The 17,999-nt window shown below is 31.8% G+C and overlaps 4 protein-coding genes across 6 annotated transcripts; 1 reads left to right on the forward strand and 3 right to left on the reverse strand.

Moving 5' to 3' along the window:
• On the reverse strand, positions 651-4,011 carry LOC109325623 (WPP domain-interacting tail-anchored protein 1-like). The gene is made up of 5 exons (XM_019558088.1): positions 3,992-4,011; positions 3,418-3,536; positions 1,691-2,724; positions 923-1,027; positions 651-844 (listed from the first exon to the last, which is right to left on the reverse strand). The coding sequence occupies exons 1-5, from the start codon at positions 4,009-4,011 to the stop codon at positions 674-676; spliced, it is 1,449 nt and encodes a 482-aa protein (XP_019413633.1). The 3' UTR covers positions 651-673.
• Positions 4,224-7,779, reverse strand: LOC109330311 (WPP domain-interacting tail-anchored protein 1-like). Of its 2 annotated transcripts, XM_019564463.1 has the most exons (5): positions 7,678-7,779; positions 6,991-7,505; positions 5,264-6,297; positions 4,496-4,600; positions 4,224-4,417 (listed from the first exon to the last, which is right to left on the reverse strand). In XM_019564463.1, the coding sequence occupies exons 2-5, from the start codon at positions 7,460-7,462 to the stop codon at positions 4,247-4,249; spliced, it is 1,782 nt and encodes a 593-aa protein (XP_019420008.1). In that variant the 5' UTR covers positions 7,463-7,505; positions 7,678-7,779; the 3' UTR covers positions 4,224-4,246. The 2 variants fall into 2 exon arrangements, with proteins under 2 accessions (XP_019420008.1, XP_019420017.1); XM_019564472.1 differs by lacking the exon at positions 7,678-7,779 and having other exon boundaries at positions 5,264-6,294; positions 6,991-7,617.
• LOC109330340 (probable sodium-coupled neutral amino acid transporter 6) lies at positions 12,150-15,773 on the forward strand. Of its 2 annotated transcripts, none has more exons than XM_019564508.1 (6): positions 12,150-12,407; positions 12,533-12,989; positions 13,478-13,630; positions 14,060-14,263; positions 14,748-15,213; positions 15,311-15,773. In XM_019564508.1, the coding sequence occupies exons 2-6, from the start codon at positions 12,560-12,562 to the stop codon at positions 15,447-15,449; spliced, it is 1,392 nt and encodes a 463-aa protein (XP_019420053.1). In that variant the 5' UTR covers positions 12,150-12,407; positions 12,533-12,559; the 3' UTR covers positions 15,450-15,773. The 2 variants fall into 2 exon arrangements, with proteins under 2 accessions (XP_019420053.1, XP_019420061.1); XM_019564516.1 differs by having other exon boundaries at positions 12,150-12,399; positions 12,524-12,989.
• LOC109330330 (putative UPF0481 protein At3g02645) lies at positions 15,821-17,530 on the reverse strand. Its single transcript, XM_019564498.1, has one exon. The coding sequence runs from the start codon at positions 17,524-17,526 to the stop codon at positions 15,841-15,843; it is 1,686 nt and encodes a 561-aa protein (XP_019420043.1). The 5' UTR covers positions 17,527-17,530; the 3' UTR covers positions 15,821-15,840.

Here is a 17,999-nt window from a genome sequence, read left to right on the forward strand (position 1 = left end):
ATCAGTATTCCATTCTTTTTAGTAAGAGAATAAATTATTTATTTATATAAGGAGATAAGTTATATTCTTCAACTACTAAAATCATGACATATGTCCTATTTAATCATTTTTTACAAAAATATTTCTAAAACTAAAATAATAGTACATGTATCAAACTTTTACTAGTTGGATGAGATAAATTATCTCATGATATGAAGGTTTCTTTATCTCTTTTATTAATGTATCATTTGTGAGAAACTACTCAAATCATTTTTTTTACATTATCATTGTATAGTAAAAGTAATATAAATAAATAGTAGATATTATACTCATTATAAATAAATCTTTACACTAATAATTTATTCAATGTCAAGTAATGATATGGAAACTTTTAGGATAACAATGTTTGAGCTTTTGATATAAGAGCTTGTCCACAAACATGTCCACCACAACAAACATATTCTATTTCTAAGCTTCACTTTTTAATTGATCAAAATATGTATGTTCTTTCATTTCTTTATCTGAAATCAATTAAATCATATCCTTTTACATTTCTCTCCCACTTTTAGATTCATCAAAAAGCTAGTGAGGAGAATAAGAAAATAAAGGAGGAGAATATTATGAGGATTCATCAATTAAGCAAAAAAAATGAAGGAGGAGAATAAGAATGCATGATTTTATGGTAACAATTTATTCATAGACCAAAATCAACATTCACATCATTCAAATACAGAAAAGTCACAGCAGAAATAAGTAACACAAAAATTGCTATGAGTAAATACTTAAAACTAAGAACTCCAGCATCTATTCTCCTCACAGTTCCAACATCTGGCATAGAATCTACAGACTCTACTTCATTATCCACCTGCCAAAGGGAAATAAGAACAACAATTAAGTCAATACCCAAATAAAAAAACAAGTCAATAAACTCTGAAATACTAACCTCATGGTCAGTGGCTGAAGTTGGACAAACTTCTTCAGAAGTATCCTTACATGATTGCTTCAACTTTAGCACCAAAATCTTGTTCTCACTTGCTAAGTAAGACAGCTGCATATGAAATTACACATTTTCAACAAGCCAAGAAGTGCTTAGATCAAGCTCATAATACAATATTCAGCATATGATTCAAAACCTTAAGCAGACTTGTTTAGAAGTCTCTCTTCTTACTCTTCTTTTTCTATTGCCTCAAAAAATATTGGAATAACCATTTCTATCCCATCAGACAAGAACACATTGTAAATTCTTCCATTGGACTTTCTTTCTAGTTTATTTATGTTGAGATTATATATGAATTGGAACAACTCCACACATCAAACAGATAAAAGCTATTTTTAAAATCTTGAGACAGAAAACTGAAAAGGGGCAGCCCAGTGCATGGGGCTCCCACCTAGTGGGGTCTGGGGAGGGTGGATATGGGCAGCCTTACCCTTGCTGGAAAACTCAAACAGCACGAAAAACGGCTGTGCCCATGCAATTGTTATTCATGAACTGACTCCACAAACAAGCCATCAATAGTCTCATATATAGTTATATTAATATTAAGAAAACACATTCAGCTATCCCAATATGCAGAGGAATTGCTACCAATTGAACTCCTAGCTGTTTCTGATGATTAATGAGCAAGAAACACTCAAATAAAGTATCATGCCGACCAGGTACTTGGCAGTCTATAAATGAGACCTGATATGGTTTCAACAGTTTGGTGTATACCTGCTTATATAGACGCTCTCTCTCAACAGCCAGCTTTGTTAGCAACTGTTTGAAAACTACAGTCTGTTTGCTAATATCCTTTGCAGTTGCTACTTTTGCTTCCTCTATTTGGTGCAGTGATCCCTCCAAGCATTCCAATCTACTCCTCAAGAAGCTTACCTCCTCATTTAACTCAGCATTAGATTCAGATAATATGATACGCTTCTCATCTGCACTGTCAGCCCGACTCTCGGCTTTAAACACCTTTGACTTAAGATCCTTTATTACATGTTCCATATCTTTAATTGTGTAATAGAACATGCTTTGCTTCTCCTGGCTAGCTTGAGCAGATGCTACTGCATGCTGCAGCCGCAAATTAGATTCCTTTAGCTGCCTCTCAAGCGACTCCACGGTCTCTTTCAATAGTTTGAGCTCACTGTTCAGTTCAGTGTTTGTCTCTTTCAATATTTTACACTCAGCTTCTGCAGTGTTAACTCGACTTTCTGCATTAGATGCATTTTCTTTCAGATCAACAATAAGGTTATCCATGACTCTTATTTCAGAACATTTAACATTATAAAGCAACTGATATTCATCTCCCGAGGCCTTCACATTCAGTAACTGACATTCAGATTCTTTTAGCTGCTTCTCAAGTGAACACATGTTCTCAAGCTTAGCTCTGAGCTCAGATTCATGCTGACTTAAACCGTTCAAATTGAACTCAGAAATCTGGAGTCTACCTAACAGGCCTTTTGAAATACCCATCAGAATATCAGATGCATTATCCGCCTCAAACCATCTTTCCCAAGCATCATTTGCTTCTTCCTCCATGACATTTAGCTCTTCTTCTAAAGAAACCACCCTTTGTTTTAGCTTTTCTTCAATTTGTTTTGAGTCATTGAAATTCTTCTCAAGGTCCATTTCACTCGCTAAAGATTTCTCTAGCATCCTGAGAATATCTTTTTGTTCCTCAATTGTTTGCAATTTTATCAATGCACTTACATTCAAAGATTGATCATCCTCTATGACAATCTCACCCTCTTCAACATTAACTGCTGTCATTGAAAATCCCAAAAAACAAAGAGTAAAATACATTTATCAAAAATGGAAAATTATTGAGATAATGATATTCCTATTGGTAATCAAGAAAGAGCCATTTGGAGCCAGACAGCTCAATGTTCTTCACAGTTTTTTTCTGTCTTAATGTTTTCTCTTTCTGATAAAAGAATAAATCCATTAATGCATGTGAGGAGTTCACTCAGCATTGCATTAACAATTTCACATGGATCTTGAAGTGGGCCCCACATAAAGAGGGTGGACCATTGTGCGCAGTCTGAGAAGGGTAGATGTATTTGAATCCATGACCTCTATGTCACAAGGCAAACATCATTGCGCCGAGACTCATCTCTTGGACCCCACATAACGGGACAGAAATAAATAAATAAATAAATAAATAAATAAAACTTCTAACATAATGAAAGCGCAACATATATAAAAATCAATCAATCAATGAACCAAAGTGTACACTGTATACAAAGGAAAAATAAACAAAACAAAAGCATTTAACTTTCATGCAATGTTAGTTTAATTATTACACTATCATTCAGTTATATTCTCATGCCATTAAATATGTTTTTCTTTTATAAACAACCACTCACATGCATGACAGTGTAACAAACTAAAACATGACTTTTCATCAAACAACTAGCCTACAAAAATAAACAAATGTATAAGATCTTGTTTCATACCATTTTCTTCCCTCTTATAAGAAGACAAAGTCCTCTCAAAACTAGAATATAGCTTCTTAATCTCAGAAGACCAATCATTTATAATAAGTGATACAAAATATGTGATAGAGGATGTACTCCTCTTAGTTAAGAATATTGTTTATTAGTAAATCATTAATCAGTATTCCATTCTTTTTAGTAAGAGAATAAATTATTTATTTATATAAGGAGATAAGTTATATTCTTCAACTACTAAAATCATGACATATGTCCTATTTAATCATTTTTTACAAAAATATTTCTAAAACTAAAATAATAGTACATGTATCAAACTTTTACTAGTTGGATGAGATAAATTATCTCATGATATGAAGGTTTCTTTATCTCTTTTATTAATGTATCATTTGTGAGAAACTACTCAAATCATTTTTTTTACATTATCATTGTATAGTAAAAGTAATATAAATAAATAGTAGATATTATACTCATTATAAATAAATCTTTACACTAATAATTTATTCAATGTCAAGTAATGATATGGAAACTTTTAGGATAACAATGTTTGAGCTTTTGATATAAGAGCTTGTCCACAAACATGTCCACCACAACAAACATATTCTATTTCTAAGCTTCACTTTTTAATTGATCAAAATATGTATGTTCTTTCATTTCTTTATCTGAAATCAATTAAATCATATCCTTTTACATTTCTCTCCCACTTTTAGATTCATCAAAAAGCTAGTGAGGAGAATAAGAAAATAAAGGAGGAGAATATTATGAGGATTCATCAATTAAGCAAAAAAAATGAAGGAGGAGAATAAGAATGCATGATTTTATGGTAACAATTTATTCATAGACCAAAATCAACATTCACATCATTCAAATACAGAAAAGTCACAGCAGAAATAAGTAACACAAAAATTGCTATGAGTAAATACTTAAAACTAAGAACTCCAGCATCTATTCTCCTCACAGTTCCAACATCTGGCATAGAATCTACAGACTCTACTTCATTATCCACCTGCCAAAGGGAAATAAGAACAACAATTAAGTCAATACCCAAATAAAAAAACAAGTCAATAAACTCTGAAATACTAACCTCATGGTCAGTGGCTGAAGTTGGACAAACTTCTTCAGAAGTATCCTTACATGATTGCTTCAACTTTAGCACCAAAATCTTGTTCTCACTTGCTAAGTAAGACAGCTGCATATGAAATTACACATTTTCAACAAGCCAAGAAGTGCTTAGATCAAGCTCATAATACAATATTCAGCATATGATTCAAAACCTTAAGCAGACTTGTTTAGAAGTCTCTCTTCTTACTCTTCTTTTTCTATTGCCTCAAAAAATATTGGAATAACCATTTCTATCCCATCAGACAAGAACACATTGTAAATTCTTCCATTGGACTTTCTTTCTAGTTTATTTATGTTGAGATTATATATGAATTGGAACAACTCCACACATCAAACAGATAAAAGCTATTTTTAAAATCTTGAGACAGAAAACTGAAAAGGGGCAGCCCAGTGCATGGGGCTCCCACCTAGTGGGGTCTGGGGAGGGTGGATATGGGCAGCCTTACCCTTGCTGGAAAACTCAAACAGCACGAAAAACGGCTGTGCCCATGCAATTGTTATTCATGAACTGACTCCACAAACAAGCCATCAATAGTCTCATATATAGTTATATTAATATTAAGAAAACACATTCAGCTATCCCAATATGCAGAGGAATTGCTACCAATTGAACTCCTAGCTGTTTCTGATGATTAATGAGCAAGAAACACTCAAATAAAGTATCATGCCGACCAGGTACTTGGCAGTCTATAAATGAGACCTGATATGGTTTCAACAGTTTGGTGTATACCTGCTTATATAGACGCTCTCTCTCAACAGCCAGCTTTGTTAGCAACTGTTTGAAAACTACAGTCTGTTTGCTAATATCCTTTGCAGTTGCTACTTTTGCTTCCTCTATTTGGTGCAGTGATCCCTCCAAGCATTCCAATCTACTCCTCAAGAAGCTTACCTCCTCATTTAACTCAGCATTAGATTCAGATAATATGATACGCTTCTCATCTGCACTGTCAGCCCGACTCTCGGCTTTAAACACCTTTGACTTAAGATCCTTTATTACATGTTCCATATCTTTAATTGTGTAATAGAACATGCTTTGCTTCTCCTGGCTAGCTTGAGCAGATGCTACTGCATGCTGCAGCCGCAAATTAGATTCCTTTAGCTGCCTCTCAAGCGACTCCACGGTCTCTTTCAATAGTTTGAGCTCACTGTTCAGTTCAGTGTTTGTCTCTTTCAATATTTTACACTCAGCTTCTGCAGTGTTAACTCGACTTTCTGCATTAGATGCATTTTCTTTCAGATCAACAATAAGGTTATCCATGACTCTTATTTCAGAACATTTAACATTATAAAGCAACTGATATTCATCTCCCGAGGCCTTCACATTCAGTAACTGACATTCAGATTCTTTTAGCTGCTTCTCAAGTGAACACATGTTCTCAAGCTTAGCTCTGAGCTCAGATTCATGCTGACTTAAACCGTTCAAATTGAACTCAGAAATCTGGAGTCTACCTAACAGGCCTTTTGAAATACCCATCAGAATATCAGATGCATTATCCGCCTCAAACCATCTTTCCCAAGCATCATTTGCTTCTTCCTCCATGACATTTAGCTCTTCTTCTAAAGAAACCACCCTTTGTTTTAGCTTTTCTTCAATTTGTTTTGAGTCATTGAAATTCTTCTCAAGGTCCATTTCACTCGCTAAAGATTTCTCTAGCATCCTGAGAATATCTTTTTGTTCCTCAATTGTTTGCAATTTTATCAATGCACTTACATTCAAAGATTGATCATCCTCTATGACAATCTCACCCTCTTCAACATTAACTGCTGTCATTGAAAATCCCAAAAAACAAAGAGTAAAATACATTTATCAAAAATGGAAAATTATTGAGATAATGATATTCCTATTGGTAATCAAGAAAGAGCCATTTGGAGCCAGACAGCTCAATGTTCTTCACAGTTTTTTTCTGTCTTAATGTTTTCTCTTTCTGATAAAAGAATAAATCCATTAATGCATGTGAGGAGTTCACTCAGCATTGCATTAACAATTTCACATGGATCTTGAAGTGGGCCCCACATAAAGAGGGTGGACCATTGTGCGCAGTCTGAGAAGGGTAGATGTATTTGAATCCATGACCTCTATGTCACAAGGCAAACATCATTGCGCCGAGACTCATCTCTTGGACCCCACATAACGGGACAGAAATAAATAAATAAATAAATAAATAAATAAAACTTCTAACATAATGAAAGCGCAACATATATAAAAATCAATCAATCAATGAACCAAAGTGTACACTGTATACAAAGGAAAAATAAACAAAACAAAAGCATTTAACTTTCATGCAATGTTAGTTTAATTATTACACTATCATTCAGTTATATTCTCATGCCATTAAATATGTTTTTCTTTTATAAACAACCACTCACATGCATGACAGTGTAACAAACTAAAACATGACTTTTCATCAAACAACTAGCCTACAAAAATAAACAAATGTATAAGATCTTGTTTCATACCATTTTCTTCCCTCTTATAAGAAGACAAAGTCCTCTCAAAACTAGAATATAGCTTCTTAATCTCAGAAAACTGTTCCTCAGACTGCTTCAAACAGTGTTCACTTTCATGCAATTTTTCTTGCCAGATGCTGGAAGAGGACAATAACACTCTCTCTCCAGCATCAGCAATCTCAGCAAAAAGTGTTCCTAAAAACAAATCCAATTCTCTGACCTCAGAATCCAACACCCCACATAAAAGATCAAACACCTGAACCTTTTCAACAGAATCTATGCCTAACTCATCATTATCCAAAACCAAGGTCTCTAATTCACCCTCCAAAGTTTCCATATGCATCACAAAAATGCTCAAGTTTGAAACTTTCTCAGAAAAACATGCCACACCAATACCCAAATCCCCAATTACATCAGCATCAGATGAAACACCTTCAAGGTTAACATCAACACTAACATCTTCACCACTTTGAGTGTCCATTGTTCTTCTAACACTTCTTCAACACTTGTTGTTGTTCAAGAACCTGGGAACACACTAAAGTATAAAAAAGATTGAATTTTGAAGCCATAATGTGAAAAGAAAATAACATTGAATTTGGAGGGTTGAATGAAAAGAAACCATGCAAAATGATTGAAAAAATAAATATTGCAAATTTTGATGAATTCCCACAAAAATTGAAGAGAATGAAAGCATGCCAATTGAAAATTGGGAGAATTTGAAGAACCAGAGTTTGTTGATTTGGATCACCGCTTTGCAAATTCCGACACAGAAACGGTTTTTGTGCCCTAAATAATAATCACAAATTGGGCTGTAAAAGATTTACCATCAAAAAAATTAAGTCCATTTTAAATAATGGGTATTCTATTGGGGCAATGATAAACAAAACAAAAAAAATCATAAAATTAAATAAGAAAAGTTAAACTGAAAAGTTGATGAGTGAAATAAAATATTTACAATTCATTTAAATCTTAATTCCTTTACATTGTTTATATTGCTTCATAGTAATGTTTGTGAGTTTAATGGATAAATGGGTCGAACGAATTAGTTATTCTGATTTGTAGTTTATTTTTTGAACCTAACTATCTTTAGTATTGAATTATTCAATATTGAATTATAATTTATTTTATTAAAATATAATCTAAAATATGTTTAAGTTGTATATAAGAATACATATTTTAGTTTTGTCTACTAATGTTTGTTGAATTAAAATTTAATTTAGTTGCCATTGTGGATTATGAGTTGCATATTAAAAGAAGGAAAAACTACACCTTGTAGATAATTTTGAATATATATCTAGCCATATAAGTATAATGTGGGTATCAAATATCAATTATGTAGACAACTTCAATTATTCTTAAGTCTTCATGAGAACTTGACTTGCATGCAATGTTACTTGTTGAATTGTATATGTTCAACCTATTTTGAATGGTGATTTAGACCTACACAATAATTATGCTTTTTAGATATGTTAGTCTATTATTTGCCCTTAATTCATCATAAAGTTCTAATGAATACATTTTAGTGTATTTAAGAGAATGCTTTTATCCAATGTTGAATTAATATTTTTAGATCAATGCTTAGTGGTTAAGAATACACATTCATTTCTGAAAGGCATAAAAAGAATACACATTCCTTTTGAAAGTTATTGTAAATATTTTGTTATTTACAACACAAGCAATGTTTGCTTCTTCAGCCCAAAAAAATGTTTTTAATAGACAACTTCATATAATCTCCTCGTAAGATTTGTTCCCTTTGGAAATAATAGATGTTGAATATTAAGCTCTTTGTATCTTCACAAACTATATAGTTTAAGGACTTGTCTTCAAATTATATAAATTGAAAACTTCTCATGCATGTTAGAGAAGTAGAAACCTAGCCTAGGTTTTACTTTCTTAAATAATACACAAGAAACCTTCAAAATACTTCTCCTAATAATGCATTAAGAATAATGATATCCAAGATTTGGAATAGTCATTCATATTGGCAAATTCATATTCTCTTAATACTATGTTTGGGAGATATGAGAAAAAATGAATGAGAAGGATCAAAAGACTAGAACGGGGATGAAGAAAATGGGAAATGAATACAATTCTCTCCCTATTTAAGAGTATAAAATTTAGATGGAAAATATAAACTAATGATAATTTTAGAATATTTTTCATTTGTCCTTTAAAAATATAATTAACAATAAGAAACTGACAACAATATATAATTATATAATTTTATTAAAAATATTGAGTTATTTTTATATTTTGTCTTTAGGAAAACTCGAAACTAGGAGAACTATAGAAATAGAGACGAGAAAGGTTTCAGAGGGATCGAGAAAACCTCCAAAACTTTTCATCTCCTTCGTCCAACTCCTAACCAATGAGAACTTTCTAAATTCATTCCTTATCTTTTTTTCCCGTCCAAAATTATACTCTCAAACAAAGTTTTAAGAAAGTCTTGCTATATCTACTAAGACATACATATCTCATTTGAAAAGTTTTGGAGGTTTTGATCTTTGAATACCAACATGTGAATTAATCTCACCATGTTTTACCTCTTAACCTCTTAGATATGATATTCAGAAGATATTAGATATTGTGCAAGTCCTTTTCAAGGTTCCCATTGTTATCTTTGATACTATCTTCTTGTGTCATATTATTGTATCCTCTATAAAATTATATAAAGTACCTTAAAATTTATTTATATAAAGTAGGTGGGATTCAAAATTTAAAATCTAAAAGGTAAGTATATTAAAAAACATTGAGAAAACAACACTTTACTAGTCATTATCTTTAACAATTCACCTTTACATCAAACATCAAAATCATGCTCTATAAAAATTATATTTTAAAAGTTAATCATGCAATCTACTCAGCAATATTGCATACATGATACATCATTATTTTATTATAAACTTGTGGTTTCAATAAAGTAGTCCTAATTTTTATAATTGTTTTATCAAGATGTCCCAAAAGATATCATAAGACTAATATATTGTAAAGTATAAAAAATCATTAAATTAATTTTTTTATTTTATAATAAATATTTTTCATATAAATGTTATAAATCAAACCATTAACTTAATATTTGAGAAACTTATGTATCTATCAATTTTCACCAATCTACTTGATGATCCTAGTTGCCATGATAATGACTAATAACTTTAATAAATTCACCTATTCATAGTTCCTACCACATTACTTTATCATAAACCTGTGGTGGTTGTTGCAAGAAGTTAAGATAGTGCTCATTGCTTTGATAATGATTTATTTAAACTTTATAAAAACACAAAAACAATGTAATCTTTGTCTTTTATAGAAATTATAGACTACTTTTCTCTCTGATTATTCCTTAAATTTTAATTTTTGATAAAATTGGTTAATATATATAATTTTAAATTAATATAAAATTTACTTATTTTCTTTTTAATAATTTATATTTTGATGACAGTTTTCTCCCACCAATAATAATATTGGTTGATTTGTATTATTACATTGTTACTGTTGTGGATATGATGAAAATTGTTTCTTTGTTGGTGTATTAGTAATTTAAAAATATCTTTTATAAATTGACGAATTTTAACAATTGGTAAAATTTAAGGTAATCAGTGTAATTTGTTAAAATTTTGAAGAATAAAATTGAGATATGAGTTTATTAAAATTTCTTAGTTGTTGAAAAATTACTTGAATTAAGTTTTCGAAAATTAGCTTTCAAAAGTTATAAACTCCTTAAAAAAAATTTGTTTATCGAGCAACTCTACTAACTTATTGAGTGAGTTAAAAAAAACTCCTAAATATTTGACAATCTACATACTGAACAATACTATAAGCATCTGACTTATAATTTTATAAGTTGCCACAATTGATTAATCAAATATAAACTTATAAAAAAGCTATTTCACCAAATACTAAGCGTGTCTTTGCCAATGTTTGCATTGTGTTTGGGTCAAAAAGCTTACTTTTCTATGCTAAATAAATACAAATTATATATATATATATATATATATATATGGAGACAAAATCTAAAATAAGGATTAGTCTCCTATAGAGATTACAGTTTCAGTAAAATTTATATAAAAAAAAGAAATAATATTTTGTGGATAATAATGTTATGTAGGGTATGTGTGATGGAGTAGATTTGACAAATAAATGTGTCATCTCATCAAATTTTTTTTTCAATTTCAACTTCCATTTATGATTCCATTTAATTATCAGTTTAATGTTCTCCAATTTCTTATACTGTATATCAAGAAACCAATTAATATTAATTAATTTTCCACTTGTTTGTGAGATTCCATTATATTATTATTTAAATTATTTATCTTAAAAATATAAATAATATTGATTATTTTAAGAGAAATTATTTTTTATATTTTAGTCAAAATTATATTATTTTATTTCTTAACTAACAAGATCAATCCTTATCTTAATAAATGTGCATTACCTTAAAATGATTGTAATTAAAATGGAATGGTGAGAATGATAGTTTTTATGTGCAAAGAATGTTATCAACAATAGAAAATAAATATCTTTTATGATGAACTTATTACTTATTTAAATGGTAGGATATAGAAGCAAAAAGATAAATGATTTGGATTCAAATTTTGGAAAATGTTGTATTCCCAATTCTACTTTGAACAATTATTATTAATTTAAATTGTATAAATGATTTTTTATTTCTATAGTGTTATCCTATTTTTCATCATTCTTATATTAATCATTTTAACCTCTTAAACAATAAATATAATATTATTATTTTGGTACTACCAATGATATTTTCTCACCTTTTCTGTTAATGAAATAATCTCTTTCAGGCGTGATTCTTTATCTCAACAAATATCGATCACAAGAATCAAATCATCGACCTTGGAAATCCAGTGAGACCCTATACCACTACAACAACACCTTTTTTGGCACGAGTATAAAATTTATACACTACAAGTGTAAAGATTTATACACAAATACTATATCAATTATCATTCATTTGAATTACTTTTTTTAAAAAAATCAAGTATGATTAAATATGAATGATATAATGACTATCTATAAACGTCATTCACTAGATATATACATCTTATTTTCTTTTGGTATATAACAAAATAAGGTTATTACTTATCAGCCACCAACTTTGAACAACATCTACTTACTTGTCGTAATTTTGTTTATATTCTTTTGGATTGAGTCTCTACTTTCTGATTTTCAGATATCTTTTTCTCTTTCTTTGTTCTTTTTTGTTTGTAAAGCTTATTTCAAACACTTCCCACAATATCTTCGGAATTGCTGGATTCTTATCCAAATCTTTGATTTTTTTCCCAACTAGGTCCAATTGAACCTTTATTGGGGTTGTAAATTTCTTGTTGTTGGATTTCAAAGTTAGTTCCTTTTCACTTTCTGGATTCTGGGTTTCATTTCTGTTGTGGGTCTCTTTGATTTTTCAGGTTTGTATAATTAATCACTTTGCTAGTAAATTGAATTGAATTGAGCTGAATTGGATTAATTGTTTTAAAGTTTGTAACTTCGATTCAATTTGAAATCTGGGTTAATTTTGTTTTTGTTTTTTCAGTGTTGATTTTACTAGAAACCTGAAAAAATGACTATTGGAAGTTTTGAACCTAAGTCAGAGAGAAAGAGATCAAGGAAGAACAAAGCAGTTGTTGATGAAAATGCACCTTTGTTGCCAAAAAGTCAAGAGAGTGATGTTGGTTTTGATGATTTCAATGGAGCTTCATTTTCTGGTGCTGTTTTCAACTTATCAACCACAATTATTGGTGCTGGGATCATGGCTTTGCCTGCAACCTTGAAACAACTGGGTATGGTGCCTGGTCTTGTTGCAATCATCTTCATGGCCTTTTTGACTGAGAAGTCAATTGAGTTCATGATTAGGTTCACTAGGGCAGGGAAATCTACTTCTTATGGAAGTTTAATGGGTGATTCCTTTGGGAAATATGGAAAAGCTCTGGTGCAACTATGTGTTATAATCAATAACATCGGCGTGCTGATTGTTTACATGATTATAATTGGTATGACATTCAATTATATCTTCATTACTTCAATTTATTTCGGTTGATTTGTTGGAAATTCAAGTGAGTGTTACTGTTAAGTCTCATATCGGTGAAGAACTAGTTAAGTGAATATATTTGGGTCAAGATGCGTTGTTGGATTCACTATAGTTACATGCTTTACTCATTTATCATACTACCACATACCGAATTCCGTATGCCGTGTATCACGTACTTGGTTTATCATAAAGGAAATCATATGAAAATAATGTAAAAAGTGACGAACCGGTATGAACCACATATCACATATCAGAACTGGTACGAGGTACCATGTAACTATGAGGCTATTGATGGAGATGTACCTTGTTTTTGAGTTGTCCTTATGGTCCAACATCATGTTCATTGTTTTCTTAAGTTTAGGTTTTATTTTTTCAACCATTTGTCTTCAGAAGCAAGAGATTTAGTGTTGTCTAATTCAGTTTTGTATTGTTCTGTTGTTCTTCATGCAGGCGATGTGCTCTCTGGAACATCTGCAAGTGGAGAACATCATTCTGGTATCTTCGAAGGATGGTTTGGTGTGCACTGGTGGACAGGGAGGACATTTGTTGTCCTTTTCACAACGCTTGCTATATTTGCACCCCTGGCAAGCTTTAAGCGAATTGGTTAGTGTCACTCCTTCGATCGAAATTAATTTTTTTTGTCAGTTATGTTAATAGTGTTACGAAGATGACTGAGAAGCAGGAACACTAAGATACATGCTTAGACTGTGATGCACAAATTGTAGTTTTGACCACCCATGACTGCACAATTGAAAAAGAACGAGGATTTTGGAAACATTTATGTTGTTTGCTGCCATGTATTCTTTGAGTTCGCGCCTATATATGTCTCGGTAGACATGTATTGTAGTGTTAGGATTATTATTTTGCTTTGAGCTTCATAGGTCATTGCATTTCAGTTGCAGCATAATGAACTCCTTAAGTATTAATTTTTGTTGTTGTTGAAGTTAAGTGATGGGCAAGGCCTTATTATGATTTTTTTTACCTTCACCATTTACGATATGGAAGTCTAACATGCCTGCTCCATTGTCGCAGATTCGTTGAGATTCACATCTGCCCTTTCAGTTGCACTAGCAGTTGTTTTCCTTGTCATTGCTGTGGGAATCTCAATTGTCAAGATTATAAGTGGAGGCGTTGCGATGCCTAAACTATTCCCGGATGTTACTGATGCAGCATCATTCTTGAAGCTGTTTACTGTAGTACCTGTGTTTGTGACCGCTTATATCTGTCACTTCAATGGTATGCTAATTATTCAAACCTTTGTGTCAAGCTTATTTCTCTTGCTAAATATGTTTTGGTGTTTTTATGTGGGGCGGAGTGATAGAATTATGTAACTATACGTTAATTTGTATGAAAAAATGTAGAGGAATCAATCTGACAATTTCCTCCGTAAGCTTCATCCCTATCCATAAATTTGAAAGGGAAATATAAAATGAAGGTATTGATAATCAAAACATTGTGACCCGGAAATGTCTTCACCAAATGGTAATAATATGTACTATGATAAAGTAACTTTGCTTGCTAGTGTAACTCCTGTGTCCTATATTATCGTATGCCGGAAAATTCAATCTTGAAGTATTATTTTAACTTTACACGCTGCTAATTGTTTTGCGAAAGTTGCAATGATGTGAGAGGATAACATTTTATAGTCAGGTATCTGGACCTACCTGCTAAGGATAAGTCTGACGGTGGAACTAATATTTGTGCATTTTTTGCTCTGCAGTTCACACCATAGATAATGAACTCGAGGACTCCTCACAGTTACGAGGGGTTGTACAAACTTCGCTTGGCCTGTGCTCTTCAGTGTACATCATGATAAGCTTCTTTGGGTTCCTCCTATTTGGTGATGGAACTCTTGATGACGTTCTTGCGAATTTTGATACCGATCTTGGAATTCCTTTCAGTTTTGTGCTGAATGATGCAGTTCGTATAAGCTATACTGCACATCTCGTGCTTGTATTTCCAGTTGTCTTCTTTCCTTTGCGGCTCAACATAGATGGACTCCTCTTCTCTAAATCAAAGCCTTTGGTTCTCGATAACTTCAGATTTGCATCACTCACTATTTCCCTTATCGGAGTTGTCTTCCTTGGAGCAAATTTCATCCCTAGCATTTGGGATGCTTTCCAGTTCACTGGCGCAACTACTGCAGTTTGTATAGGATTCATATTTCCAGCTGCTATCATTCTTAGGTGAGTTTGGTCACCGATTTCCGTAGTTCTTTAGTTTCCCATTTATGCCTTTGATGCTAATTAACTAAGTCATCTTCCACCGATTTTGATCATGCAGGGACCGACACAATATAGCAACTAAAGGTGACAAGATTCTGGCTGTAATTATGATAGTCCTGGCAGTCTTCGCAAACGCCGTGGCTCTATACAGCGATGCCTATACCTTGTTCAAGCAGAATAAAACTTCACGAGCATGACCGCAGTTCGCGGAACAGTTATAGTCATGTACAGTTCTAGTTCCAGTCATCCTTTCAGATGAATGAAACTGAACTGAATCATGAAAGTTATCAGTTAATTAGAAAATCATGATTTTATTTAGCAGAACAGAAAAACACTATTTTCTGAGAGAGCTAGATGGGTCTCCATTTGAATAAAAACATAGAAGCTACCATGTGTAAAAAATTTCTTCAGCCTCTTTTGTGCAATTTGTTGTTGTACATATTTGAAGTTGTTGTTGAATATTCATATATCTTTCACTGATTTGTTTTACCTCATGAATGTGTTAGAAGCTTTTGTTGACATTTGCTTGTGTTATCAAAACAATAAAAACTATTATTTAAAATTTATTTATATATTCATAACATTATATTATTCTTTTAACATGACCCTTGCAACATAAGGGTGATACACTATTCTATAGAAAGAACAAAACACTTGCAATGAGATCAAAAACAAGAGAAAAATTGCAGCTAGGAAAGTGAGAAATTTCCATGAAGCAAAAACATAAAGCTTCATGAATTTCCAAACTTTAATACTCATTCTACAATTATAATGTTGGTTAACATCTTCAATGACTTTATCCAAGAATTGCACCTTAGTCAATTTAATAGACTTACTCATTCCATTCCACATATTAGCCACTTCTGCATCACTCTTCAAGTGGTTCAAAATAACACCATTTTCTCTAAGAATCTTTGCATCTTCATCAGAATCTATAATACCATTCATAAATTCAGTGTAACGAGTGAAAATCAATGGCCCTGATGATATTGATGCTTCATAAGCAACCAAGTTTCTCAAGAACACTGCAGTGTTTATATCTAAAGATATTTTTGGAAGGTAAAGTGTTAATGTTTTTACATCAAATGTAATAGTTGATATGTCTCCATTTGTAGCAATGAAATATACCCCTGACTTTGAAAGTTCTGTTACTGAAGGAATAGTAATTTCCTCCATTAAAGGTGATTTTTTTATGATATTATCTAAGTTTAAGTCCTCATTTTCTGCTTTTGTTGCTTCTTTTTCTTGAGAGGAAACTAAGTACTCAACATTTTGCTTTATGGTTCCAAATATAGGAAGGTTAGAAATTATTGTCCAAGGAATATTTATGATAGTTTTCATGAGGCTGCATTGTAAGAATTTCTTAATAGAAGTTATTGCTTTTGAAGCCAATGTTGAAAGCAAATTCCAAACCTCACATAAGAAGTTCTTAGCATAGTTTATAACTGATTTTTCATCGACTTCCTTATCTTTGTGTTGGTCTTCGAATTCGACTCGATCGGATTGTTCTTGTAATTTCGGCACAATCATGTCATACAAAAAATGCAGTAGATGTGCACAATCTGAGACAATGATCTCTTTATAGTCCTCTTCCATTACCTTGAAAGGAGAAATTTCTTTGAACAATCCTATAAACATTGAAAGCAGCATGTGATCTGCTATTTCTATTGATGAGAATTTGAACTCCAACATCTTTCTCAAAACAACTATTGGCATTTGATTTTCAAGCATTACTATGTCCTTCAAGATTGCATTATGAGCCAATTTCCGACCCGAATAATCTACCAAGTGACACATCCTTGGCGAAACTCCTTGTACCATTGTTCTATCTTGAATGGCATACACTTGAAGAAACTCTAGCAAAAACGACGCATCGATGGTCATCATCCACACCAACGTTTCGCCGTTAAAATTCAAGTCTTTATGGTAGCATGCGCGAATTCGATGCTCGAAACTTATCAACTGGTCAACAAAATGGTGCAACTTAAGGAATTGTAGTCTTTTTTGGAATCTTTTTGTTGCTTCAAGCTTATATCTTTCCATTTCATGAAGCTCATCGCGCCAATAATGGTAAGGTCCTATGGCTACTTGTTGTGGAATATAAGAATCAGGATCAATAGCCATTAGAGGCTTAGGCACATTGAAGATTGATACATGGAATTCACCATCATCTTGAAGCTCTTTATCAAGAGTTTCACGGATTTTAATTACCCATCTAAGTTCATCAAAGTTGAATTTAGAATCATTTGACATTTTGGATATAAAATGTGACATGTTTTGGAAATATTAGCTTTATGTTTTGGAAACTAGGAATGAGTAGTTTTGGTTTTACATTTAGTGAATGTTTAAGGGAGTTTAAACTATAATTATGCTTTGATTGTTATTAATTAATGACCATTTATTTGGAAGTTTTTAGTTTAATAGTAAGAAACTCCTTCTCTAGGATTAAATGGTAATGAGTTTAGTAAGTTATTCATCACAACCAAAATTAAGTTTCTAAGTGTTCTTTAGACAATTTTAGAAGAATGATTTGGCACTTTAGACAATTTTAAGATGGATTAAATACAACAATTAAGATTTATTAGATGTAGGATGGATTTGGATTTGGTGACTTTAGCAAGTTTAGCAAATTCAAATTGTCCATATAGAAGATTGAATAACTCATATTCAAACAAATAACTTAAAATTTAAGTTATTTGATCTTTTATATGAGGACTATTATTTGCTAAAATAACCATTCTTGAACA

Source organism: Lupinus angustifolius, chromosome LG02, assembly GCF_001865875.1.
Source record: "Lupinus angustifolius cultivar Tanjil chromosome LG02, LupAngTanjil_v1.0, whole genome shotgun sequence".
Classification (NCBI taxonomy): Eukaryota; Viridiplantae; Streptophyta; class Magnoliopsida; order Fabales; family Fabaceae; genus Lupinus; species Lupinus angustifolius.

Bases quoted from the DNA above. Each gene is read 5' to 3' on its own strand.
- LOC109325623 (XM_019558088.1), bottom strand. From the start codon at position 4,011: ATGTTTGTTGTGGTGGACAT. The intron at 2,725-3,417 runs GTATGAAACAAG...TTTCAATGACAG, and splicing joins TTATAAGAGGGAAGAAAATG to CAGTTAATGTTGAAGAGGGT. The intron at 845-922 runs GTTAGTATTTCA...TCCCTTTGGCAG, and splicing joins CTTCAGCCACTGACCATGAG to GTGGATAATGAAGTAGAGTC.
- LOC109330311 (XM_019564463.1), bottom strand. From the start codon at position 7,462: ATGGACACTCAAAGTGGTGAAGATGTTAGTGTTGATGTTAACCTTGAA. The intron at 4,601-5,263 runs GTATACACCAAA...TTTCATATGCAG, and splicing joins GAGAGCGTCTATATAAGCAG to CTGTCTTACTTAGCAAGTGA. The intron at 4,418-4,495 runs GTTAGTATTTCA...TCCCTTTGGCAG, and splicing joins CTTCAGCCACTGACCATGAG to GTGGATAATGAAGTAGAGTC.
- LOC109330340 (XM_019564508.1), top strand. From the start codon at position 12,560: ATGACTATTGGAAGTTTTGAACCTAAGTCAGAGAGAAAGAGATCAAGG. The intron at 12,990-13,477 runs GTATGACATTCA...TTCTTCATGCAG, and splicing joins TGTTTACATGATTATAATTG to GCGATGTGCTCTCTGGAACA. The intron at 15,214-15,310 runs GTGAGTTTGGTC...TTGATCATGCAG, and splicing joins CCAGCTGCTATCATTCTTAG to GGACCGACACAATATAGCAA.
- LOC109330330 (XM_019564498.1), bottom strand. From the start codon at position 17,526: ATGTCACATTTTATATCCAAAATGTCAAATGATTCTAAATTCAACTTT.